The sequence below is a fragment of the Taudactylus pleione genome, unplaced genomic scaffold (assembly GCF_031769625.1).
Source record: "Taudactylus pleione unplaced genomic scaffold, aTauple2 ptg002751l, whole genome shotgun sequence".
Taxonomy (NCBI): domain Eukaryota; kingdom Metazoa; phylum Chordata; class Amphibia; order Anura; family Myobatrachidae; genus Taudactylus; species Taudactylus pleione.
Genome location: NW_028287126.1, coordinates 1,335,103 through 1,361,429, shown reverse-complemented (window position 1 = coordinate 1,361,429; position 26,327 = coordinate 1,335,103). Strand labels below are relative to the sequence as shown.

At 52.5% G+C, this 26,327-nt stretch overlaps 1 protein-coding gene across 11 annotated transcripts in view; it reads left to right on the top strand.

Moving 5' to 3' along the window:
• UBR4 (ubiquitin protein ligase E3 component n-recognin 4) overlaps positions 1-26,327 on the top strand; it is a 97,062-nt gene that overhangs the window by 54,828 nt on the left and 15,907 nt on the right. For 7 of the 11 annotated variants that reach the window (XM_088466285.1, XM_088466282.1, XM_088466284.1 and 4 more), the window contains 30 exons: positions 207-351; positions 434-519; positions 1,290-1,377; positions 1,492-1,685; positions 1,779-2,018; positions 2,101-2,239; positions 3,027-3,152; positions 3,232-3,381; positions 3,503-3,846; positions 3,934-4,024; positions 4,165-4,249; positions 4,579-4,706; positions 4,816-4,945; positions 5,097-5,254; positions 5,346-5,455; positions 5,538-5,679; positions 5,976-6,057; positions 6,174-6,347; positions 6,522-6,643; positions 6,848-7,045; positions 7,720-7,800; positions 8,358-8,445; positions 8,725-8,852; positions 8,953-9,060; positions 9,153-9,272; positions 10,393-10,583; positions 11,182-11,358; positions 11,723-11,822; positions 25,250-25,471; positions 25,679-25,792. In XM_088466285.1, coding sequence (XP_088322411.1) covers positions 207-351; positions 434-519; positions 1,290-1,377; positions 1,492-1,685; positions 1,779-2,018; positions 2,101-2,239; positions 3,027-3,152; positions 3,232-3,381; positions 3,503-3,846; positions 3,934-4,024; positions 4,165-4,249; positions 4,579-4,706; positions 4,816-4,945; positions 5,097-5,254; positions 5,346-5,455; positions 5,538-5,679; positions 5,976-6,057; positions 6,174-6,347; positions 6,522-6,643; positions 6,848-7,045; positions 7,720-7,800; positions 8,358-8,445; positions 8,725-8,852; positions 8,953-9,060; positions 9,153-9,272; positions 10,393-10,583; positions 11,182-11,358; positions 11,723-11,822; positions 25,250-25,471; positions 25,679-25,792 — 4,261 coding nt within the window. The remainder of the gene's footprint in view (positions 1-206; positions 352-433; positions 520-1,289; positions 1,378-1,491; positions 1,686-1,778; positions 2,019-2,100; positions 2,240-3,026; positions 3,153-3,231; positions 3,382-3,502; positions 3,847-3,933; positions 4,025-4,164; positions 4,250-4,578; positions 4,707-4,815; positions 4,946-5,096; positions 5,255-5,345; positions 5,456-5,537; positions 5,680-5,975; positions 6,058-6,173; positions 6,348-6,521; positions 6,644-6,847; positions 7,046-7,719; positions 7,801-8,357; positions 8,446-8,724; positions 8,853-8,952; positions 9,061-9,152; positions 9,273-10,392; positions 10,584-11,181; positions 11,359-11,722; positions 11,823-25,249; positions 25,472-25,678; positions 25,793-26,327) is intronic. The other 4 variants (XM_088466286.1, XM_088466281.1, XM_088466280.1 and 1 more) reach the window with 3 other exon arrangements.

Here is a 26,327-nt window from a genome sequence, read left to right as displayed (position 1 = left end):
CCCCAATGGATGTAGCGAAAATTATTAATTTAAGTATGAAAGTCCCATTATTCTCCAGATGCCCCAATCACAGGCCAGGTATGACTTTATAAATAAGACCTGGACCTTTTTGTTTCCAAATATCACTCCCAGCTTGTGCACAATAGGCAGATTACAAACCTCTACATTGATTTTAATTATTTTATTCTTTTTCCTTTTTGCTTTAGGAACTCGAACAAGTCCCAGCAGGAGCTGCTCTTGGACCTGATGTGGTCCATTTGGCCAGAACTCCCGGCGTACGGGCGTAAAGCCGCTCAGTTTGTGGACCTCCTTGGTTACTTCTCATTAAAGACCCCTCAGACAGAAAAGAAGGTAAGGATTCGGCGCTTACCACAGTCACCTGTTCATATGATGGGTGTGACCTGAGCGAATTAATGTTCCTTTGTCCCTCCAGTTTAAGGAATATTCCCAGAAGGCCGTTGAGATCCTACGAGCTCAAAACCACATTCTGACCAACCATCCCAACTCCAACATCTACAAGTAAGAGCCGATGTCCTGCTTGAAACACAGTAAGGGGAGAGGGGTGTAACATACGTGTAAACTCACAACTGAATAGTGACACGACTGATTTTCAACGTGCCGGTCTAGAAATGTCCCTCTGTGTTTTTCACACTGAGGGTCTGATTCAGAGCCGGACGCTATTTGCGCTCGTTTGTTCAGATAAAGGGGCTGGCTATTTAAATTGACCGTTCGCTCTTTGCGGTCTGTTGACGCCTCCATGTCTGAACGAGCGAACAAAACATGCGGACGGTTTTTAGTACAAAACTCCCCCTGGCCGCTCGCATCCTACGTCATGTCCGCTATTTATTAGATTAATCGAGTACATCGAACAGCGTATGAACTGCTCGCTATTCTTGTGGTTGGTTTTTCCTACCGCAATCTTGCGAGCAGTTCTGGCTAAAAGACACCCCACTGACGTGGCCAATGACGCTGCTTTGTTAATTATGCACACCCTTAAACTGCCCGTTTTGACCGTTTGGCACGCCTGCGTTCTGATCTCCACTCCCCGTTTTCAAGCACCTTCCCCTGTTACCACCCACAAACGCCTCATCCTGTCACTCAAAATAGCAGGCATTCGCTATATTGCGAGCAAACGATTTCTGGCCGCACTGACTGGTTCGCGCATGCGTACTAATACCCATGTGCATGCGCATATGTGCGAACATCGCTCGGAAAGAACGAGCGGCCGCTTACGAGCAGCTCTGAATGAGACCCTAAGTCCCTCTTTTTTTTCCTTATATCTTCCCCAGCACCCTCTCTGGTTTGGTGGAGTTTGACGGCTATTACCTGGAAAGTGATCCGTGTCTAGTTTGCAACAACCCTGAAGTTCCCTTGTGTGTAAGTGCCTCATACAGTGGTCTGTGCATTATAATAGTATATTAGTTCTATAGACCCTCGTTTAATGTGCGGAGACTTATTTGTTCTCTATAAATATCTGCATCCGTTTGCCAGAACATCAAGCTTTCGTCCATTAAAGTGGACACTCGCTACACCACTACGCAGCAAGTCGTCAAGCTCATCGGCAGCCACACAATCAGCAAAGTGACCGTGAAGATCGGGGACTTAAAGCGCACCAAAATGGTCCGGACTATCAACTTGTACTACAACAACCGCACCGTGCAGGCCATTGTGGAATTGAAGAACAAGTGAGAAAGTCCTACATCTTATTATATAGTTGTCTCTCTCAGTTAAACAAGGTGTCTTAAATGAGCCCCCCCCCCCCCCATTCTCTTCTCTAGGCCAGCTCGCTGGCACAAAGCTAAGAAGGTACAGCTGACGCCAGGACAAACGGAAGTGAAGATCGATCTCCCGCTTCCCATCGTCGCTTCCAACCTGATGATTGAATTCGCCGACTTCTACGAGAACTACCAGGCCTCTTCTGAGACTCTCCAGTGCCCTCGCTGTAGCGCCTCTGTGCCAGCAAATCCTGGTGTGTGCGGGAACTGTGGTGAAAACGTCTACCAGTGTCACAAGTGCAGGTCAGGACTTAAATCTTGTGCGGCAGACTCTGTATGTTGGATTTCTTCCATGTGTTCTTCTCACAAGCGCTTTCTGCCACAGGTCCATTAACTACGATGAGAAGGATCCGTTCCTGTGCAATGCTTGCGGCTTCTGCAAGTATGCCCGATTCGACTTCATGCTGTACGCCAGACCCTGCTGTGCCGTAGACCCCATAGAAAATGAAGAGGATCGTAAGAAGGCACGTCTCGCTGTGGTGTCAGCCACTTGTGCGCTGGGGAAGCTCTGGCTCTTCGCTTGCCTATTTAGTAGCATTAATAGCGTTCCTGGCACTTTACCAAATGATACCATTGTCTATAATCCTATGTGCCGTGAGGCATGGCGCAGCCACTTATATCCGGAACCCTGTCCTTTGCCTTTTGCGACCAGATTTGCGGCTTAGTTGCGCACAGAAGTATATGTACAGATGCGCCAGAGTTCATTGTGGCTGATTGCGGCACAAACGTACCAACCAATCGAGCTATGCACCATCCTACGCTATGGCGCGTTCCCAGTCGCGAGACTGCGTCTCCATTCAATCCTATGGAGACGAGATCACGCGTCCCCGATCGTGGTAGTGCGTCTCCCGTTATATCCTATGAAGATGCAAATGCGCATTTCTGATCGCAGGAGTCCTTCTCGCACCACTCGTAGCGCGATTCGCTGCGCTATGGACAACAATGTAGCTGGGCAGAGCTGTAATGTCAGTACAACTCACGGCTACACAGACTACTGGGGCTTTCTGTCGCATTTGTCATGTGGCTAAGACACATATTTAAGGGAAAATACACTTGGCGTGGATAAGTCACAAATACGTGGCACACCAAATAGCCACACTTGAGAGAGGTGAATGTGGACACATCTGTAATAGGTGTATAATTGCTAGGAAGAGACTTATTACCTGATTGCCTGGATTATAAGGCGATAAACTATTAATTGACGTGTTTTCTTTTCTGCTAGTTTTATGGTTATATACATTTCATATTCAGGCTGTTACAAACATTAACACTTTGCTGGACAAAGCCGACCGGGTCTACCACCAGCTGATGGGCCACCGGCCACAGCTAGAGAACCTTCTTTATAAAGTCAATGAAGCTGCCCCCGAGAAGCCCCAGGTAAGAGATACCGTTATATATATACACAAAGGTTTTACACCTTGTTGTCTCCCACCCGGTAGTATCATTGTTGATCTAGTCACCGTTTACCATCATACAGGACGACTCTGCCAATGCCGGGGGAATAAGCTCCGCGTCGGCCAGCGTCAATCGCTACATCCTGCAGCTGGCCCAGGAATACTGCGGTGACTGCAAAAACTCTTTTGATGAGCTTTCAAAGATCATACAGGTAACGCAGCGGAGATATATATATATATAAAAATGTCATTCCCCTATGACGAAGCTGAAAACTAAAATGATGGATGTTAGACTTAGGACCTTCTTCTCACATTGTCCATTGATTTCTCCAGAAAGTTTTTGCTTCTCGGAAGGAGCTTCTGGAGTACGACCTGCAGCAAAGAGAAGCCGCCACCAGGTCCTCCCGCACTACCGTACAGCCCACCTTCACCGCTAGCCAGTACAGAGCCCTGTCCGTGCTAGGGTGCGGCCACACCTCATCCACCAAGTGTTACGGTTGCGCGTCCGCCGTGACGGAGCACTGCATCACCCAGCTGCGCGCCCTGGCTACCAATAGCACCATACGGCACATCCTGGTGTCGCAGGGCCTGATCCGGGAGCTCTTTGATTACAATCTCCGCCGCGGCCCCGCAGCTATGCGTGACGAGGTCCGACAGGTCATGTGCCTCCTCACCAGGTATGATCTGCCCCCACGTCGGCCCATGCGACGTTATTTATTTTCACCACTTAGGTCATTGTGCCCCTTTTTTGCTTCCTTTACCAGAGACAATCCAGAAGCCACCCAGCAGATGAACAATTTGATCATCAATAAAGTGTCAACGGCTCTCAAAGGACACTGGGCAAATCCAGACCTGGTAAGAACGTCTTGTGCCACCCGTCTAATTATCATCGTATGAGCCTGTAACCAAGGCAGCTTTACACCCAAATCTATGTTTGCAGTTAAACAAAAAGTTGTGTTTTGAGTTTAATGAACATTGTATCCCGTGAATTGTAGGCCAGCAGTCTGCAGTACGAGATGCTGCTACTCACAGACTCTATATCTAAGGAGGACAGTTGCTGGGAGCTTCGCTTGCGTTGCGGTGAGTATTAAATTAGTAGTGGCTTTGGCAATTAATTGGCTGCCCACCGTCTGTGACACTGGGGCACTGTAATATAGAAAGTTTTACTTAGTGTTCCACCTAAAACTTTATAAGAAATAACCTCACACTCCTGATTCGCCCAAGCCAACCTGCCGTGCCCACATTACGTAGCACCCTGCTGATTTATTATCGGGCATAAATCCTGTTTAAATTGAGGCTAAGGGGGATATAGAACTGTTCTGTGTTACTGATTGTTTAGAATGTGATAAAGAACGGTCTTTGTGCCCTCTGTGTTCTGTATTCCTGATTATACGGTCTCTCCACCTCAGCTCTCAGCCTTTTCTTAATGTCCGTCAACATCAAGACCCCTGTCGTGGTGGAAAACATCACGTTAATGTGCCTGAGAATCCTGCAGAAACTCATTAAACCTCCCACCCCAACCAGCAAGAAGAACAAGGTAAGTTCTGTCCGTCTGCTTGTCCTGCCCAGGTTCTACCTAAATTCCTTGCCGATCTTGGGATGAACTTTGCTTCGTCCAGATTGAGTTTTGTTTACTCTTTTTTTAGGATGTGCCTACGGAGGCACTAACGACTGTCAAACCGTACAGCAACGAGATCCATGCACAGGCCCAGCTCTGGCTCAAGAGGGACCCAAAGGCGTCTTATGAGGCCTGGAAGAAGTGTCTGCCGGCCCGAGGTAAGGCGGTCTGTGAGGCTGTGTTCAGATAAGCCAGTTCCTCATCTGGGGGGGATGTATTTTGGAGACGGGATGGGTTCAGTGAAAGGATCTGCTGATGGGGGGAGTGGCGTCTTGTCCCACGGATGACTTTTCTTGTTTATAATATCAGGTGTAGACATCGGTGGGAAGACGCCCAGCAAAGCCGAGCTGCGTGAGATGTACCTGCAGGAGAAATACGTGTGGAAATGGAAGCAGCTGCTGAGCAGGAAGGGCAAACGGACGACTCCGCTGGATCTCAAGCTTGGACATAACAACTGGCTGAGACAGGTGAGCGCACTGCCCCTGCCCTGCCGCTCACTGTCCCACTCTACGCGATCGGATGTAAAAGTGATGTTGCCGTCCCATTCTGTACACACAGGTGTTATTCACGCCAGCCACCCAGGCAGCGCGTCAGGCCGCGTGCACCATAGTGGAGGCCTTGGCCACTATTCCGAGCCGCAGACAGCAGGTCCTGGATCTCCTCACCAGGTCAGTGTGTCCGGTGTTAGTGCGATGACTTTGAGCTACGCGTTGTCTGGCGCTGACGCGGGGGATTCTCTCTCTTTTACAGCTATTTGGATGAGTTGAGTGTCGCCGGGGAATGCGCTGCCGAGTATCTAGCGTTATATCAGAAGCTGATCAAGCCGGCCCACTGGAAGGTGTATCTGGCAGCGCGGGGCGTCCTGCCGTATGTCGGAAATCTCATCACCAAGGTAACACCCACCTGTGCTCTAGCGCCGTAGGAAGCCTAGCTTGGGTATTAGTGATGTCTCAGCGGGGGGCAGCCGGACACCTACACGAAAATATACATTGGTCTGAAGTGAAGTCTTGCAACTATTGTTATGCTAATATATTCCTTTCCATATAGATGTATAGATCTCATGGTTCTAACTTGAGTTACATTTGTTGGTCGTCTGTCTTTTATTTGATGTCATGTTGCGGCTATTCCGTTTAGGCACGGAGCTGTGTTTTATCCTGCCTGTAACCATTGCCCTTGTCCTGCTTTTAGGAGATTGCCCGGCTGCTGGCCTTGGAGGAGGCGACTCTCAGTACAGATCTGCAACAGGGATATGCCTTAAAGAGCCTGACTGGTGAGACCCCCGTGATACTCCCCCCCCCGACCCCCCCCCCCCCCCCACCCGACCCCCTGCGTTACTGATGGCTCTTACTGACCTGACCCCTGACGTCCTTATCTGATGCTCCTCAGGTCTCTTGTCCTCCTTTGTGGAGGTGGAATCCATCAAGCGTCATTTCAAGAGCCGCCTGGTTGGCACGGTGCTTAACGGGTACCTCTGCCTGAGAAAGCTGGTGGTACAGAGAACCAAGCTGATCGATGAGACTCAGGACATGTTGCTGGAGATGCTGGAGGACATGACAACCGGTAACGCCTTGCGCTGCCTTTCCTGTGCCCGTCACTGTGTATTATGTGCTATCGATGCTGGCCTTGCTGGATTATAGGACCTGCATTGGTTTATTTCCTTAGCTAAAGTCGCCCGTTGACTTAAATTTCTGGCAGTGTCTTGGCACCATTAACTGGTCCATTTCCTCCCTGCAGGCACAGAATCGGAAACCAAGGCTTTCATGGCGGTGTGCATTGAGACCGCCAAGCGCTACAGCCTGGACGATTACAGGACGCCTGTGTTTATATTTGAGAGGCTGTGCAGCATCATCTATCCGGTGAGTGACGGAGGAAATGACCGTGTCCGTTTACTTTGTGTCCAAGTAAATCTCTGTAGATTATGGAATAAATGGTGGGTTTATTACTGTGCTCTAAGTAAGGAATTGGCTCGTGGTAGCAGAGGGGGTGGGGGGCATCTATCCCACCAGTGCCCTGGTTCTGGCAGCAGCTGTTAACCACATGGTTTGTGTCCCCCTCGCCAGGAAGAGAATGAGGTGACGGAGTTCTTTGTAACCCTCGAGAAAGACCCACAGCAAGAAGACTTCCTGCAGGGTCGGATGCCCGGGAACCCATACAGCAGTAATGAACCGGGCATCGGGCCCCTAATGAGAGACATCAAGAACAAGATCTGCCAAGACTGTGACCTCGTAGCCTTGTTAGAAGACGACAGTGGGATGGAGGTCAGTGTCTGACATGGGATGTTGTGTATTATGGGAGAGGTCTGTGTGATGTTATAGGGGAGGTATGTGTGACCTTATGGTGGAGTGGGAGGATTAATGAGGGTCTCAGACATTTGTGTCTTCTGATTGGTCTTGCCTATTAACCACTATCCTTCTGCATCCATTTAAAGTAATGAACAACAATGGCTGCCACCTTATGTGGTAGTGCGGGTTTACTTGGGGTATTTGCTTCCACTCATCCAATGTGTTTAAAGTGTTAGGGGTGTTTACTTCAGTTTATATACTGTATTTGTTGCTGACGGGCCAGCAGTGGGGATGCAGTCGATATCCCGACGTGAAGGATGGCGAACGCCGGTATCCCGGATTTAAGTAGCGGGGTTGGGGTTTGGCACTACGGGGAGGGTTAGGATTAGGCACTAAGGGAGGAGGGTTAAGGTTAGGCTCTAAGGGCGGAGGGTTAGGCTCTAAGGGGGGAGGGTTAGGGTTTGGGAGGGGGAGGAGAGGGAGAGGGGGAGGGTTAGAATACCGACCGACAGGTGTCTGCATCCTAACTCTGACTGGATACAGCCCGTACCCAGCCACAGCGACGATTTCAACTGATTTATCATATACTGACTAAGGGCAATTATTCATATTGGTAACATGAAGGATTAAACTTTATATATTTTTTCCAGCTTTTGGTGAACAACAAGATCATCAGCCTGGATCTGCCTGTGGCTGAAGTGTACAAGAAGGTCTGGTGTCCCACTAATGAGGTACGGTCTGTTCTCTGTAAGCCAGCAGGGGGCGTTTTTCCTCTACCCCTGTATACAGCCTTGCACTGCGCCAGTCCCCTGTATCATATTAGCACAGTCTAACAGAGTAACACGGGACCGGCAGCTCACTCACGCCTGACCAGTCGCGCTGTGTGGAGTATTGAGGCTAGATGTATGAGAACTTATCTGTCTGTAGTTGTGTAATCACTGTCAAATTGGAGGTGTATATTGCCACCTACAGGCAATCTAAGTAACTGCAGCCAGTATGTTTCCAGCACAGGTGTTACTCATGCTTATATACAATCAGAGGAGTTCTTTAACGTAACTATAGTTACAAGTGCTATTGCCGCATAAAGAAACCGTAATATTGAAAATTTTAAGGGGATTTCCACCTCCCCGGAGGGAGCAGAATTTCTGTGCCTGCCTTTTGGTTTTATTTGTGGGTTTCCCAAGTATTCACTTTAATAAATGGTACCTCGTCTCTACCAATATATAAAGCATAGCTGTTCCTCTGATGTCCTTAGGACCTGCTGCTCTAACCTGATGTGTTGTTTCAGGGCGAGCCAATGAGAATTATTTACCGAATGCGGGGTCTTTTGGGGGATGCGACGGAAGAATTCATTGAGAGTTTGGACTCCACAACAGGTAACATAATAACCAGCTGACTCTCACTAAGCCAAGGATGTAACTAAACCATAGTAATAAGAGTGGCAGTTAGACAAGCGAGGCTCCCTATTACTGGGTGCGATCCCTACACTTGTGAAAACCAGCCATATTGATGTAGGAGAGATTTCCTGCAAGTTACACCAGACCTCATTATTAATGTTAGTTATATTTGGTTGGGATGTGCGAGTGCCTTCTGAGTCTCTGCATTAGAACGGTTATGGTAATAAGGTCCTTTAAATTCTCAACGCTCAATGGCAGATGAGGAGGAAGATGAAGAGGAGGTGTACAAGATGGCCGGCGTGATGGCGCAGTGCGGTGGTCTGGAATGTATGCTGAACCGTCTGGCTGGCATCAAGGACTTCAAGCAAGGGCGGCATCTTCTAACAGTGAGTCTGGCTGCTTATGTGTGGGATGGGCTGTGCAGAATATATATGTATATATATATATTATGGACGTGACCACCCTCGGGTCTGTCCTCTCCTCCAGGTGCTCCTGAAGCTCTTCAGTTACTGTGTGAAGGTGAAAGTGAACCGTCAGCAGCTGGTGAAACCAGAGATGAACACCCTGAACGTCATGCTGGGCACCTTGAACTTGGTAAGCCTTTGCCTGATCTATGGGGGGTGGGTCGTGTGGTCCTGTAGGTGAAGGAGGCAGTGATGATGATGACGACTCTTTTTTCTCCCCAGGCTCTGGTGGCCGAGCAGGAGAGTAAAGACAGTGGTGGGGCCGCTGTGGCAGAACAGGTTCTGAGCATCATGGAGATTATACTGGATGAGTCCAATGCAGAGCCCCTGAGTGAGGACAAGGTGAGAGACTTCGGTGTGTGGTGATTGTAGGCAAGGCCGTCTTCTGCCACCATCACTGCTCCGCTTACCCAGCCTGTCTGTCTATTCATCTTCGTTGACTTTTCTTTTGTCCCAACAAATGATCGTTTATGGCTGATATTTCCAGTGAATGGACCTTACCCTGCCATGTATGTCAGCAGAGCAAACTTGTGTAGTTACTACCCCTGTGTGACCAGTAGGTGGCACTGTAATCTCCTGCAATTGCTGGTGTAAGAACCTATGAAGTTTCTGCATCTTCAGCATTAATACATTAGGAAACACAGGGAAGGCTCCACCCTATCAGATTCAGCAATAAATATGATCTTCTCCGCTGCGCAAGTTATGGTCACAGTTGTTCTAGTTTTTTGGGGGGGATTGTTTTATTTTTGTTTTGACTTTTTAGGGGTTTGTTTTGTTTTTTTTGTCCCGAGTGTTTTATTTTTATTGTGTTTGATGTAAAGACCTTGTGTATGTCCTTTGCATAGACATGGGGTGGGGAACCTTTTTTTCTGCCGAGGGCCATTTTGATATATATACTTTTATTTGAAGGCCACGCCCCCTCCATGTGATGTCACCGGTGATTATAGCAATGCCCGGAGCATCCTGAAGATGCTGTGGGGAGCTGTAAGGACAGCGGTGTGACCATCCAGGCGGCACTGCTGTATAGATACTGGCTGCATGATGCCATTCTAGGCACCCTGATGGCCAGATGAGGCTAGCAGAAAAAAGCTCAGAGGGCCAGACCAAATGGTTCCGGGGGACCTTATACGGCCCCTGGGCCTGAGGTTCCCCATCCCTGGCATAGACACTAATGAGCATTTATACAGAAGAGTGACCCCGGCCCTCCTGGGAAACGTGTACAAATGTCACTTGTTCTATTTCACCTTTCTCACATTTAGATAATGAAATTGCACAGCCCTGGCTGGCGTTTTTGTACCCTAGCATATCACAACCGTATATAGGCACAAGCGGATACGGGAGAGCGGAAAGGACACGCTTCCGTTGCGTCACCCGGCCGCGCAGCGTGCTTTGTGCTTTTCCTGACACTAGTATTATACCGGCCTGGCGCTGTGCGGCTAATACCGCTCTCTGACATACGCAGGGGAACTTGTTGCTCACCGGAGACAAGGACCAGCTGGTGATGCTGCTGGATCAGATCAACAGCACCTTTGTGCGCTCTAACCCCAGCGTGCTGCAGGGCCTCCTGCGAATCATCCCCTACCTGTCATTCGGCGAGATGGAGAAGATGCAGATCCTGGTGGACCGCTTTAAGCCGTTCTGCACGTTCGAGAAGTAAGTGAAGCACTCCAGTAATGACGAGAGGGGGAGGACACTTATATTATCTCACTGAACCTGGTTACTTTGTACAAGGGTCTGGAGCAATGGGGAAAACGTGGTGTAAGTGTCTACTGCTGTGTGTCTTGCTTTTTTTAATCCAATGTATGTAAACCTCTTTACACAGGAGGTAAACGCTCCATCAAATCATCTGGGTTTCACTATCCACACATGTTATTGCTATGGGTATCCCTTATCTATCTGTCATGGTCTATGGTGGTTCTAAATCCAGAGAGACTTCAGAGCTTCCCTATGACAGTGGTCATTACACTACAGCAACATCGCCCTCTACTGGTGCTCTAGAGAATAAACCATGGGGTCCCGTGCTCCTTCCCTGTGCTGGTGACAGGTGGAGAGGAGTTACTATCTCCGGTGCTAGGACACAGACCAGCTCCCCCCAATAGCTCGAGGCCTCACATACACCAACAATTCTCCCATATTATTTTCCTGCAGGCTATCTCTCTGTATGAGTTTCTGCAAGGACGGTGGCGGCCCGGTCATGTGACTGTGCTTGCAGTGCATTCTGGGACAATAACCTCCGCCTCTCCTCCCCCAGGTACGATGATGAGCAGCACTGTGCCGATGACAAGGTGTTCCTGGACTGTTTCTGTAAGATAGCCGCAGGCATCAAGAATAACAGCAATGGCCACCAGCTGAAAGACCTCATCCTGCAGAAAGGGATCACGCAGAATGCCCTGGACTACATGAAGAAGCACATTCCTAGTGCCAAGAAGTGAGCCCGTGTCCTGCCCCCTGTTACTAGATGAGCTATATGAGAGGGCTAAGCATTCTCACAGCCGCACCTCTGTGTATAGAGCATGGAGGACTGTCAGCCTCACAGTATATACATAGTTTGCATTCTCCTTACTGCATTTCTTACGCTCTGCACCAGTGTGTGTTATAAAGGTCTCCTCTGTTTGTGCCCCCGCTGGTTTTGCCTTTATGTTCTGCCCATACATGAAGCTGCAGGCACAGTAGATTACTCAGGGGTCTAGCTAGCCTGTACTGCAGGGGAAGGGGAGGGTCTGGTGGGCTCTGGGTGCACGCGTGTAAAGGCTTGTCTCGTATTCCTCCTCATTGCATCCTTTGTTTTCCAGTTTGGATGCCGATATCTGGAAGAAGTTCCTTTCCCGACCGGCTCTCCCTTTTATCCTGAGGTTGCTGAGAGGACTGGCCACCCAGCACCCACCTTCACAGGTGAGTGTTCCCCGTCCGCCGGTGGCTCCCCGCTGGTCATGTGACTCTGCACGTAGGATCAGCGTGATCTAATGGCTCCCTCGCCAAGGGCATAACTCTCTGATGATCTTCCATCTCTGTATCTGAGGTGTAAAGTCCCTGTCAGTGCTGTATTCCCACCAGCTGGGATGTCCCCCATTGGCCTCTGTAGTCCGCACAGCGCAGGTTGTGCTTATAGTGAAAAACCTTCTGTTAAAGATTCTTGAGTATTAGTCTGTGCAGTCGTCCACTCTTCCATGTAACACAGATACATAAACCGTTTGCTTCACAAAATCAAGGAGTCTAAATAAAGCCATTCATTGTGCTGCCGAAACTTATAGAAGATGCTGCAGGTCTCCACTGTAGGGCGCAGGGGGAGGCAGTGCCTCATATGGTCATCACATGTGCTTAGGAATGTATTAGTGTTAGTATTCCCCTAGGTTCCCCTCTGTGTGATCATCTTTATTCTGACGCTGGAGATAGAAACGTGGTCAATCGCATTATCCCTGTTTCTACTTCAGGGTCCATAGGGGGTCCACAGGGTTGACCTTGGGGTTATAGCTGGAACAGGATCCATGGGCACCACACAGTTAAGCTTTTAACTCCCAGGATGCACTTGGGTCCTCCTCTATACCCCGCCCCCGAGCCACTGGCACCTCAGTGTAAGCTGGTGCCCGGCCGGAGTCGGTCACCGCGCAGGGGGGCTGCAGGAGCAGCCCCCAGAAGCTTTTTATTTTAAGTTAGATTTTATTTATTTTAATCTTTTTACTACAGACGGCAGCGAAGGGCTGTCTGTACAGACGCCCACGCTGCCGCTCTGATCCCCGACTGGCGCCGCGACGCCAGTACTGATCTGGGGATCGCGGCGGGAGGGCAGAGTCCGTACTAGCCGGACTCTGTCTACCTCCCAGGACTGCTGCCGGAGTCGCCGGGGATTCAGGTAAGCCGCGCGTCGCTGGCTAGCGGCGGCGCGCGGAATGCCTTAAATGCAGTCCTTTAGCCTCCGGTCCTGGGGACAGACCGGAGTCTGCTGGCAGTGGCGGCGGGCCCCCCCATAACCCGTGGGACCACTAGACCACCAGGGATAAAGGGGCAAGCGGGAAGCCAGCATCCCTGGGGTTATGGCCAGCCAGGGGAGGAAGCCTTCCCTGTCAGCGGCTCCTCCCCTCAGCTCAGCGTGCCTTTCAGCAAGGAGTCTGGCGTCGCTGAGCTGCAGTTACACGGCCACTCCTCCTCTGAGGTCTCCAGCGGCCATTTTCCCAGTGGCAGCGCAGATCTCAGGGAGCACGCGGACCGGTCCCCCTGTGTACCTCTCCCCTGATTAAGGACAGCGTACACAGCACTATAGCCCTCCCAGACACTGAATCTGGGCAGGTTGATTGTAGTGGAAAGGTGCAGTGAGTATATCTTCCTGCATGGTATGTGACTATTGCTAGTGCTGCCGTCTGTGCTTATTTTCTACTTACTGTCAGCTTATACCTATCCCTTTACTTCTCCTACAAGCCCTACAGGTGTGTGGGGGAGGGGCGTTTCTACTGACCTCACTTATATAGATCACGTATTTGTGAGGTCCGTCACATACAGTTGTGTGCTACTCAGTGCCATATTGTGGGCTGTTGTTCAGCACACCGGTGAGTGAGTTTTACTTCTACCCTGGTGCCAGATATATAATATTTCTACTTCAGGGTCCATAGGGTATCCACAGGATACCTTGGGGTATAGGTGTGACGTCAGTCGCAGGGCACCAAAGAGTTAAGCTTTCAGCCTCCCAGGATGCACTAGGTCCCCCTCCTATACCCCGCCCCCGAACCAAGGCACCTCAGTTTAGTTTGGTGCCCGGCCGGAGTCGGGTGCACCTGTTGGAGTGGGGGCTAGAAGAGCCCCTGAAGCTTATTCTTCATGCAGCTGTGGCTGCACAACTGGATGAACAGCATGGACAGTCAGTCCTGACGTCCATGCTGTCTTCCCTACACCCCGCCGGTACCAGAACGCCGGTACTGATCCGGGGATGCTGGTGGGCGTCTGGGGTCACAGCTAGCGGTGACCCCAGATGCTCCGGACCATGGCCGGATTCAAGGGGGACAGAGGTAAGCAGCGGGGTCCCGCGGTGGGTCCCCGCTGATCACATGGTCCTAAGTCCCCAGGCAGGGGGCTCCCTGGGGACTGGCTGCAGCGTGGAGCCAGGCGACCAACCTGCGCTTCCACTACCCCCTGGGACAGCGGACCGCAGCAGAGCGGTAGCGCTGCGGCGTCCCAGGGGTTAAATGCATGCCAGGGGAGCGCGCCTTCCCTGTCTCACAGCCGGCGCCTCCCCCGCTGCACACAGCCCTCTCTGCATGCTGCCGACTGGTCCTGTGGCAGCGCTCCTCCCCCAGGCCAGCCTCCTCTCTGCTCCTCGGCGGCCATCTTCTCCAGAACGCATGGTGAACGCTGCTGGAAGCGCTGGAAGGAAGCATCGTGGTCTGGGTCCCCCCGCATACCTCTCCTCCGCTGTGGTCAGGTCTGTGTATGCAGCGCTGTGTCCTACCAGGCCCTGTGTCTGTGTAGTTGAGTGATCAGCGCTGTTAGTGCAGGAATTGTTATTTTTCTGCATTGTATGTGACTGTGCTAGCGCTGCTGCCTGTAATCTTTTCTTCTCTAAACTGTCAGCTTTATTACTGTCCCTGTTCTTTCTGCTAAAGCCCTTGCGGTGCGGTGCTGCAGGGTGGTCTCTCGCCTATTTAATACTTAATTGGTGAGAGAGGTCACATACGTGGTGCCATCATGTCTGAAAGTGATTTTCCCCTCCGGCTACAGTGTACCACGTGCAAAGTACCGTTAGCGGAGGGGGAGGGTAGCGCGGAGGGCCTTTGCCGGCAGTGTTTGTCCATGGCGCGGCCTATTACGGTTACAGCACCGGTACAGGAGCCGCCCTGGGCTTGTTTCGCTCAGGCGTTAACAGCTTTAGTGGGCCAGTTAGCTCCGCAGCCCGCGTTTACTCCGATGGGTTTGTCCCAGCAGTCTGTGGTGTCGTCACCCATGCAGGGGTTCCCACGACAATTGGTGGTACCCCACAGTCTCCCTATTTCCCCGCTCCCGGGTTCTCAGGAGCCAGCGTGGGTTAACTCCCTGACGAGTTCTGTACAGCACTTGTCGGATGTGTTGCAAGGGGAGTCTGTGATGCGGCCTCATAAAAGGCCGGTGGCGTCTCTGTCCGCTCCTTATGAGGATGACGAAGGGACGTCTGATGATGGGGAGATTCTAGATCCTTACGATCAGGAACCTCTCCATACTAAGGACGCTGATGCTAAGTCCAAAGTATATATTCCTGGACTTATTCGGGCGGTCCGCACAGCCTTGGTGATTGAGGACGAAGTTCCCCCAGCGGCTAAATCTAAGTATGCCTTTTTCAAAGATGTGAAGGGCGATGCCACAGTCTTTCCTCTTTCGGGTCAGTTGGTGGACCATTTAGAGGAGGCGTGGAAACAACCTGGCAAAAGATACCAGCCGCAGAGACGCCTGGCGGTGGCTTATCCGTTCGCGGATAATTATTTTGCGAAGTGGGAATCCCCTCCACAGGTGGATTCTCACGTGACCCGTCTTGTCCGTAGTGCCACATTGCCGATGCCATCCATGTCCTCCCTTAAGGATGCTACGGACCGCAAGGTAGAAATCTGCCTGAAGTCCGCTTATTCCCTTGGAGGGGGGGCAGCACGGCCGGCTATGGCCATTTGCTGGGTTGCCAGAGCGATGGAGCGCTGGGCGGATTCATTAGAGGCTTCTTTTGAATCCGACTGTCCGGCCGATCAGGCGGAGTTGATTGGCAATCTCCGTGATTCGGCCACCTACATCAACGAGGCGGCTCTAGACATTAGTACTCTGGTGTCTAGAATTTCTTCAGCAGCGGTAGCTGCTCGTCGCACCTTGTGGCTGCGATCCTGGAAGGCGGACGCAGATTCCAAGAAAGGTCTGGAAGCGTTGCCGTTTACCGGAGAAGTTCTCTTCGGTCCGGATCTGGATAAGATTGTGGCCACGCTGGCGGCAGCCAAATCTGCCTGTCTCCCGTCGGCCGCTGCTCCTTCTTCTGGTTCGGGACCATCGTCCTTTCGGTCATCTAGGGCCCAGGGCAGGCCCAAACCACAGTCGTTTCCTCGACAGGCAGGCCCTAAGAAATCGGTCAAGCCCCGGAAGCAGGCATGGAGTACCAGACGTCCGGCCCCCAAGCCAGATGACAAGCCTGCGGCCTGACGGTCCGGGCCTCCCTTTGGGGGATCCCAGGGTGGGAGGCCGCCTGCTACAGTTCGCCCAGTGTTGGTCGACCACTACGACAGACACTTGGGTTCTGGAGGTGGTTTCCCACGGATACGCCCTCTCCTTCCGGCACAGACCCCCGGCTCGCTTCTTCACCACGGGTCTCCCATCAGACCGGAACAAGGCTACGGAGCTGCGGAAGGTATTGCACACTATGCTCCAGGCTGGAGTTATAGTGGCGGTTCCATTCTCCCAGAGGGGCCAGGGTTTCTATTCAAATCTATTTTTGGTACAGAAACCCAATGGGTCATATCGTCCGATTCTCAACCTCAAAGCACTCAACAAGTCTTTGCGGGTCCCGAAGTTTCGGATGGAGACCCTACGGTCCATCATTCTGGCGCTGGAACCTGGGGACTACTTGGTGTCATTGGACATACAGGACGCTTACCTGCATGTCCCTATTCTTTGGCGCCATCAACAGTTCCTCAGGTTTGCAATCAGCAGCGACCACTTCCAGTTTCGGGCGTTACCTTTTGGCCTGGCAACAGCACCACGTGTTTTCACCAAGGTGATGGCGGTCATGGCGGCTTCTCTGCGGCTGCAGGGAGTCCGCATGTTGCCGTATTTGGACGACCTGTTATTGGTGGCAGGATCTCCAGAGCTCCTGTTACGCCACTTGGACCTGACCATTGCACTGCTGCAACGGCACGGCTGGCTAATCAACTGGCAGAAGTCCACTCTAATCCCGTCTCGGAGGATTCTGCATCTTGGAGCCTTATTGGACTCGGGACAGCAAAGGATCTTCGTGACGGAGGACAAGATCTCTGCTTTACAGTCAAGGGTGCGCAGTTGTCTGCACAGCCGCCGGGTGTCCTTACACTCGGCGATGAGGTTACTGGGCTCCATGGTGTCGGTGTTCGACATGGTGGAATACGCCCAGTTTCACTCCAGACCTCTGCAGCACCTGATCCTGTCCAAGTGGAACGGGCTGACTCAGTCTCTGAAGTCCCAGACGATTGTGCTCACCCAGGAGGTTCGCCTGTCCCTTACGTGGTGGTTACAGACGACCCACCTCAACAAGGGACGTCCGTTCTGGGTTCCAAATTGGGTCCTGTTGACAACGGACGCCAGTCTTCGGGGCTGGGGAGCAGTTTCGGGTCCACACTTGTTCCAGGGCAGGTGGACGCCGACAGAAGCGGAGCTTCCAATAAATATCTTGGAACTCCGTGCGGTCTTCAATGCTCTCCAGCAGGCACAGCGGTTTCTCCAGGGTCGCCCGGTGCAGGTCCAGTCGGACAACGCTACCACCGTGGCCTACATAAACAGGCAAGGAGGAACTCGCAGTCGGGCGGCTCTCGTAGAGGTCTCTCGGATCCTGGTTTGGGCGGAGCGCAATCTTCCGGCCATATCAGCGGTCTTCATCCCGGGAGTGCTCAATTGGGAGGCGGACTTTCTAAGTCGCCAGGACGTTCATCCGGGGGAATGGTCCCAGCACCCGGATGTTTTTCAACTACTGGTGGACAGGTGGGGTCTTCCAGAAATCGACCTCATGGCGTCCCGGCACAACAACAAGTTGCCGGTGTACGGGTCTCGCACAAGAGACGAAGGGGCGTCTCTGGTGGATGCTCTGTCCGTCCGGTGGACGTTCCGGTTCGCATACCTGTTCCCTCCGGTCTCCCTTCTTCCACGGGTAATCCGGAAATTCAAACAGGAAGGAGGGACGCTCCCGTTGATAGCTCCCGCGTGGCCCAGACGGCACTGGTTCTCAGACCTTCAGGGTCTGTCCGTGGACATTCCTCTGCGGTTGCCGCTACGACCGGACCTTCTGTCTCAGGGTCCTTGCCTTCACCCGGACCTGACTCGGCTGTCTTTGACGGCGTGGCTGTTGAGACGGCCATGCTGAGGTCCCGGGGGTTTTCCAGCTCTGTGGTGCGTACCATGTTGCGAGCTCGGAAACCGTCTTCCGCGAGGATATACCATCGCGTGTGGCATACGTTCTTCCAGTGGTGTCGACCGAGAGGTTATGCACCGCGGGAGTTTCGTCTGTCTCGGATTCTCGCCTTCCTGCAAGCGGGACTAGATCATGGGCTTCGCCTTGCTTCTTTGAAGGTACAGGTTTCGGCCCTATCTGTCTGGTTTCACCGTAGGATTGCTACAATCCCGGATGTGCGCACCTTTATGCAGGGTGTTCTCCGCATTCAGCCGCCCTTTGTTCCACCTGTGGCGCCTTGGGATTTGGCTGTGGTCCTGAGGGCTCTCCAAGGACCGCCGTTTGAACCACTGGGCTCAGTGGATCTTAAATGGCTAACAGCTAAGACTGTTTTCCTTCTGGCCATTGCTTCGGCCAGACGTGTTTCTGAGTTAGGGGCTCTTTCTTGTAGACCCCCTTTCTTGGTTTTTTATGGGAACAGGGCAGTGCTCCGCACTCGGCCCGAGTTTCTTCCCAAAGTTGTTTCCCAGTTTCATATTAACGAGGAAATAGTTGTTCCGGCCTTTAACTCACCGGGTCTTTCCGTGGGTGAGGCCTCTTTGGATGTTGTGCGGGCCTTAAGGACTTATGTTGACCGCACTTCTTCGTTTAGGAAGTCGGACGCTTTGTTTGTCCTCTTTGGCTTCCGTAAAAAGGGTTGGCCTGCTTCAAAGCAAACTTTGGCAGCCTGGATCCGTATGGCTATTTCTGAAGCTTATCTTCATGAAGGCCTACCGGTCCCTCCTCTGAAGGCTCATTCCACTAGGTCTGTGGGTCCTTCGTGGGCAGCTCGACGTGGTGCCTCGGCAGTTCAGATCTGCAAGGCTGCTACGTGGTCTTCTGTCCATACCTTCGTGAGGTATTACAGGTTTGACACCTTCGCCTCTCAGGATGCTTCCTTCGGGCGGCGGATTCTCCTTTCTGCACAGGAGCGTCCCCACCCTTAAAGGATACTGCTTTGGGACATCCCCAAGGTATCCTGTGGATACCCTATGGACCCTGAAGTAGAAAATATGAGATATGGTAAGAACTTACCCTTGTTATCTCTATTTCTACGAAGTCCATAGGGTTCCACAGGACTCCCGCCCTGTCGCACCTGTGCTGCAGATGGGCTTTGCTCTGGTCACCGGTTTTCCGTCTCCCTCTGGTGAGAATGTGATTCTTGTATGTGTCCAGATCTTTGTTCTCTCTCTTCCTTCTCCTCCTCCGGCCTATGGCTTGGTAACTAACTGAGGTGCCTTGGCTCGGGGGCGGGGTATAGGAGGGGGACCTAGTGCATCCTGGGAGGCTGAAAGCTTAACTCTTTGGTGCCCTGCGACTGACGTCACACCTATACCCCAAGGTATCCTGTGGAACCCTATGGACTTCGTAGAAATAGAGATAACAAGGGTAAGTTCTTACCATATCTCATATTATTCTGTCATGTCAGACGAGGAGGTTGAGCGCTCAGTGGCTCCGGTGTTGGCCTCCTGCGGACGCTGTTCTGCAGGAGTAGATAGGGAGGATTTGTCACAGGATGGCCTGTGTAGTCGATGCCAGGTGGCTCCTGGCCCATCCAGACCTTCTCTGGCGCAGGAACCACCGTGGGCGATGTTTTCTCAAGTGCTGGTGTCTATTGCGGACCGTCTGTCGGTCCCGACTGCTCTCCCTACTAGGGCGGTGCCCCAGCCGACCATCCCCCATTCCCCGGGTGTCCCGCAGTTATTGCGGAGTCCTCCTGGGTCTCAATCAGTAGGTCCCTATGCGGGGTTGCCTATGTATATACAGGCTTCCCCTGTGCCGCAGCAGCCTGTGGTACCTTTTCAGGCCCCTATGGCGACTCCTCCACCATGGGTGGATGTGCTCTCCAACTCCGTGCAAAATTTGGCGGCCGCTTCCTCGGCTTTTCAGTCAATGTTGCAGACTGACATGCCTTCTAGGATTTCAAAACGCCCACTCATGACACGGGCTGCTCAGGTATCGGACTCAGAGGGTTCCTCAGATGATGGGGAGGTCCCTGATAACACTGACTCGGACGCCTCGGTCCAGGAAATGGATACCAAGTCGTCCATTAATGTGCGAGCACTAGTTAGGGCGGTGCGAGCCATTCTTCTTATAGAGGATGTGGCACCGGTTCCTAAGTCGAAGTTTCCTAGTTTAAAAAAAAAAAAAAACTAAGGTGGCTTCTGCGGTGTTCCCCCTGTCGGATCAGTTGACGGATCATATGGCGGTAGCTTGGCAGGCGCCCAGTAAGAGATTCCTTCCTCAGAAGCGGTTGGCTTCTAATTACCCCTTCCCTGAGGCACATTGTAAAAAATGGGAAACTCCACCGGCGGTGGATTCCCATGTCACCCGTTTAACTCGGGGCGCCACCTTACCATTACCGTCGATATCCTCGCTGAAGGATCCCACGGACAGGAAAGTTGAGACTTGCTTAAAGTCTATTTACTCCCTCTCCGGGGCGGTGGCCCGACCGTCCATGGCCATCTCCTGGGTGGCCAAGGCCATTGAGGGTTGGGCCAATGCATTGGAAGATACCTTCCCAGACGACGCTCCGGATGTCCAGCGGGCGTTGTTGGGACAAATGAGGGATGCTGCTTCTTACATTGGTGAAGCTTCTTTAGATGCTAGTCTGCTGACCTCGCGGGTATCGGCTGCAGCGGTGTCTGGCCGCCGATCCTTGTGGTTGCGGTCCTGGAGAGCGGACTCTGATTCAAAGAAGGGTCTGGAGGCCTTACCTTTCAATGGGGAATTACTATTTGGTCCGGACTTGGACAAAATAGTGGACACCCTGGCTAAATCCAAGTCGGCCTTCCTCCCTTCGGCGGCACTGCCGGCTAAGGTTCGGAGTTCGGCTTTTCGTTCCTTTCGGGTTCAGGGTAAGGCGAAAGGTCAGTCCTTCCCGAGACAGTCTGCGAGTAAGACTGCCTCTAAACCCAAGAAGCAAGCCTGGAGTGCCCTTCTTCCAAGCAGGAAGATAAACCTGCGGCCTGATGGGACGGGCCTCCCTCTGGGGGACCTCAGAGTGGGAGGCCGACTTATTCTATTTGCCCAGTGCTGGCACAATACCACCACGGATGCCTGGGTTCGAGAAGTGGTCTCCCAGGGGTACGCCCTGTCTTTTCGGCACAGACCACCCCACCAGTTTTTCTGCACAAGTCCTTCTCAGGACAAGACCAAGGCGTTACAGGTTCAGGAGGCTATAAAGTCCTTGCTGAAAGCAGGGGTCATTGTTCCCGTTCCTCTATCACAACGAGGGACGGGGTATTATTCGTCTCTGTTTCTGGTGCAGAAACCCAATGGTTCTTATCGCCCTATCCTCAACTTGAAGTCTCTGAACAAATTCCTCAGAGTTCCCAAGTTCAGGATGGAAACGTTACGTTCCATCATTCTAGCGATGGAACCGGGGGATTACATGGTGTCTCTGGACATCCAGGGCGCCTATCTCCATGTTGCGATAGCATTTTCGCACCAGCGGTATCTCAGGTTCGCTATCCTTCAACACCACTATCAGTTCCGGGCGCTACCCTTTGGTCTCTCCACGGCACCAAGGGTGTTCACGAAGATTATGGCGGTCATGGCCGCACATCTTCGGAACCAGAATGTACGGCTGCTGCCGTATCTGGACGACCTCCTGTTGCTGGCGAGCTCCCCGGAGGTACTGCTTCAACATCTCCACCTGACGATCGCTTGCCTGCAAGCACACGGGTGGTTGATAAATTGGAAAAAGTCCTCCCTGATTCCATCACAGCGGATGGTTCATTTGGGAGCCCTGCTGGATTCGCGTCGGCAAAGGATCTTCCTGACTCCAGAGAATGTCGCCTCCCTACAGCTGCGGATACACAGTTGCCTGAGCCGTTGCCGTCTGTCGGTCCATTCGGCTATGAGAGTTCTGGGGTCCATGGTGTCGACATTCGACATGGTGGAATTTGCCCAGTTCCATTCCCGGCCCCTGCAGGGGCTGATTCTATCAGAATGGAACGGGTTACCTCACCGGATCCGCTCTCAGGTGCTGGTGTTGTCTCCGGACGTTCGGCAATCTTTGGCTTGGTGGCTTCAGACAGCTCATCTGGTCGAGGGGCGCCCATTTTGGATCCCGGACTGGGTCCTGCTCACGACGGATGCCAGTCTCCGGGGTTGGGGGGCAGTGACCGGCTCTTTGTCGCTTCAGGGTCGTTGGTCAGCGGAAGAAGCACTTCTCCCCATCAACATCCTGGAACTGCGGGCAGTATACAGGGCCCTGCAGTCGTCCGGCCCCGCTCTTCACGGAAGGGCGGTACAGGTGCAGTCCGACAACGCCACCACGGTGGCGTATATCAACCACCAAGGCGGAACTCGCAGTCAGGCAGCGATGTCGGAGGTGTCTCGTATCCTGACTTGGGCGGAGGGTCACATTCCGGCGATCTCGGCGGTCTTCATCCCCGGAGTCCTCAATTGGGAGGCGGACTTCCTCAGCCGTCACGACGTGCATCCCGGGGAATGGTCGCTTCACCCAGAGGTGTTTCAGCTACTCGTGGACAGGTGGGGACTGCCGGAGCTGGACTTGATGGCCTCCCGTCACAATCACAAGTTGCCCGTTTACGGGTCAAGGACAAGAGACGCAGGCGCAAGTCTGGTGGACGCGCTGTCGGTGACATGGACGTTTCACCTGGCGTATCTGTTTCCTCCGCTATCCCTGCTTCCTCGGGTTCTGCGGAAATTCAAGCAGGACGGCGGCATGCTCGTGCTGGTAGCTCCGGCGTGGCCCAGACGTCCTTGGTACTCCGATCTCAGGAGCCTCTCCATCGACGCTCCGTACCTTCTTCCTCAGCGTCGGGACCTGTTGTCTCAGGGGCCCTGCCTTTACCCGGATCTGGGTCGGCTGTCTTTGACGGCGTGGCTCTTGAGACAGCCGTCTTGAGGTCTCGGGGCTTCTCCAGTTCGGTTATTGGTACCATGCTCAGGGCACGCAAGCCTGCTTCAGCACGGATTTATCACAGAGTGTGGCACACTTACTTTCAGTGGTGTGAGTCCAGACATTATGATCCTCAGGTGTTAAGAGTTTCCAGGATCTTGGAATTTCTTCAGTCAGGATTGGATCTCGGCTTACGCCTTGCATCTCTGAAGGTTCATGTGTCCGCCTTGTCCGTGTGGTTTCAACGGCGGATTGCAATACTACCAGACGTTCACACCTTTTTCCAGGGTGTTCTCAGAATCCAGCCTCCCTTTGTGCCTCCTGTGGCTCCTTGGGACTTGGCGGTGGTGCTACGGGTCCTGCAGGGTCCTCCGTTTGAGCCTCTTGAGGCGGTGGAGCTCAAGTGGCTGACATTTAAGACGGTTTTTCTCCTGGCAATTGCTTCGGCCAGGAGGGTGTCTGAATTGGGGGCGCTTTCCTGTCGCCCTCCTTTCCTGATTTTTCACCAGGACAGAGCGGTGCTCCGCACTCGTCCTGAGTTTTTGCCCAAAGTGGTCTCGAAGTTCCACATTAATCAGGAACTTGTTGTGCCAGCTTTTCAGTCCCCTGATCTTTCAGCTGGTGAGACTTCCTTAGATGTGGTCCGGGCGCTTAGAATTTATGTAGACCGGACGGCTTCGGTTAGGAAGTCTGATTCCTTGTTTATCCTCTTTGGTTTTCACAAGAGGGGTTGGCCTGCCAACAAACAAACGTTAGCCCGTTGGCTTCGTTCCGTTATTTGTGAGGCTTATGCACAAGAGGGTTTACCTGTGCCAGCCTCTGTTAAGGCTCATTCCACTCGTTCTGTGGGTCCCTCTTGGGCTGCTAGAAGTGGCGCTTCTGCTGTTCAGCTGTGTAAGGCGGCCACTTGGTCTTCTATTCAAACGATTTTGAGGTTCTATGCGTTTGACACCTTCGCCTCTCAGGATGCTTCCTTTGGGCGCCGGGTGCTCCTTTCAGCACAGGAGCGTCCCCGCCCTTAGTTGAACTGCTTTGGGACATCCCCAAGGTCAACCCTGTGGACCCCCTATGGACCCTGAAGTAGAAAACAAGAGATATGGTAAGAACTTACCTTTGTTATCTCTGTTTCTACGAAGTCCATAGGGTCCACAGGGCGCCCGCCCTGACGCACCTGGCTTCAAATGGGCTGTGTGGCTGGTCACCGGTTTTCCGTCTCCTATTGCTGTGAGTATGGTTTCTTGTGTGTTCCAGTCTTCCTTCTCTCTGTTCCATATTCTCCTCCGGCCTAGGCTGCTTACCAACTGAGGTGCCTGTGGCTCGGGGGCGGGGTATAGAGGAGGACCCAAGTGCATCCTGGGAGTTAAAAGCTTAACTGTGTGGTGCCCATGGATCCTGTTCCAGCTATAACCCCAAGGTCAACCCTGTGGACCCTATGGACTTCGTAGAAACAGAGATAACAAAGGTAAGTTCGTACCATATCTCCTGTTATTCCCTGCAGCTGAGTGTTTCTAAAGATCAGTGGTGGCCTTTCCCCCTCATGTGATTGTGCCAGTGAGGGCAGGGTCCCCAGCAGCACAGAGTATATCAGGAGATGAGTGATGTGTTAGTGAGGACAGGGCTGCATGTGACAGGGGCAGTGACATGATGTGAGGAGGGGAATAGAGGCAGCAGGAAGCCATAGACTGAGAGTTATATAGTGTAAGGAGCAGGGTCCCCAGCAGCACAGAGTATATCAGGAGATGACTGATGTGTTAGTGAGGACAGGGCTGCATGTGACAGGGGCAGTGACAGGATGTGAGGAGGGGAATGGAGGCAGCAGGAAGCCAGTTATATTAGTGGAAGGAGCAGGGTCCCCCAGCAGCACAGAGTATATCAGGAGATGAGTGATGTGTCAGGATAGGGCTGTATGTAACAGGGGCAGTGACATGATATGAGAAGGGGAATGGGGGCAGCAGGATGGAGTTATATAGTGGGTGGAGCGGGGTTCCCGTTAAGCCGACGTAGATAGCCTTGTTTCATATCGTTTGACAACAAAACCTAATACATCTGTTTTTCTTGTATGCACCATTTGGGGGCTTTAGTTCTTTTGTTTAAAGTGTAACAATGTTTTTTCCCAGGGGTGGTGATTCTCCTGCAGGTTTTCTCTTGTGGGACTTGTTAGAAAGTAACGGGTGCACATATATAAGAGGGAGTAGGTTCTCTGTACACTACGTTGCAGTGCCCAAATGGATTCAGATAAAATTAGATTAAAGTAATTATATTCCACGTATAGTGTAAAAGACATTAGGTTAGTGTAAACGCTCCCAGCCATGGTCTCTCATTGACTGTATTGTTTAGCAGGCCCTCATTGGCACGGACTCCATCACAAATCTCCACAAACTAGAACAAGTGTCCAGCGACGAGGGGATCGGGACCCTGGCGGAGAACCTGCTGGAGGCTCTACGAGAACATCCTGATGTCAATAAGAAAATAGATGCCGCCAGGAAAGAAACGCGAGCGGAGAAGAAGCGGATGGCCATGGCGATGAGACAGAAAGCCCTGGGAACGCTGGGCATGACCGTGAGTTAATAACAGCCCCCCCCCTGTGCGCGGCGACGGTTATAGTCGGGATCTCTGCCCTGTATTAGGCGAGGGGGCAGGTGCAGTTCCTGGGCTGAGACCTCAGGATAAGAGGAGGAGCTGAGGAGAGTAACTGCGTTTCCTATAGTGATCTGGTTATTGCTGGAACCTGTAACACTGCCCTTATTCCTCATTCTACTCTTCCAGACCAACGAGAAGGGTCAGGTGGTGACGAAGACGGCTCTTCTCAAACAGATGGAAGAACTGATCGAGGAGCCAGGACTTACCTGTTGTATCTGCAGGGAAGGGTACAAGTTCCAGGTACATGGTGATTTGTGTCTGCCCTGAACACAGATAGGACTCTGGTGCCCCCGTATGTGGGGGGAGGATAGTAGTCTGGGCTCTCTCCTGTATGTGGGGGCTCTCTCCCCTGTGTGTGGGGGGAGGATAGTAGTCTGGGCTCTCTCCCCTGTATGTGGAGGGAGGATAGTAGTGGGGGCTCTCTCCCCCGTGTGTGGGGGGAGGATAGTAGTGGGGGCTCTCTCCCCCGTGTGTGGGGGGAGGATAGTAGTGGGGGCTCTCTCCCCCGTGTGTGGGGGGAGGATAGTAGTGGGGACTCTCTCCCCTGTGTGTGGGGGGAGGATAGTAGTCTGGCCTCTCTCCCCTGTGTGTGGGGGGAGGATAGTAGTGGGGGCTCTCTCCCCTGTGTGTGGGGGGAGGATAGTAGTGGGGGCTCTCTCCCCTGTGTGTGGGGGGAGGATAGTAGTCTGGGCTCTCTCCCCTGTATGTGGGGGGAGGATAGTAGTCTGGGCTCTCTCCCCTGTATGTGGGGGGAGGATAGTAGTGGGGGCTCTCT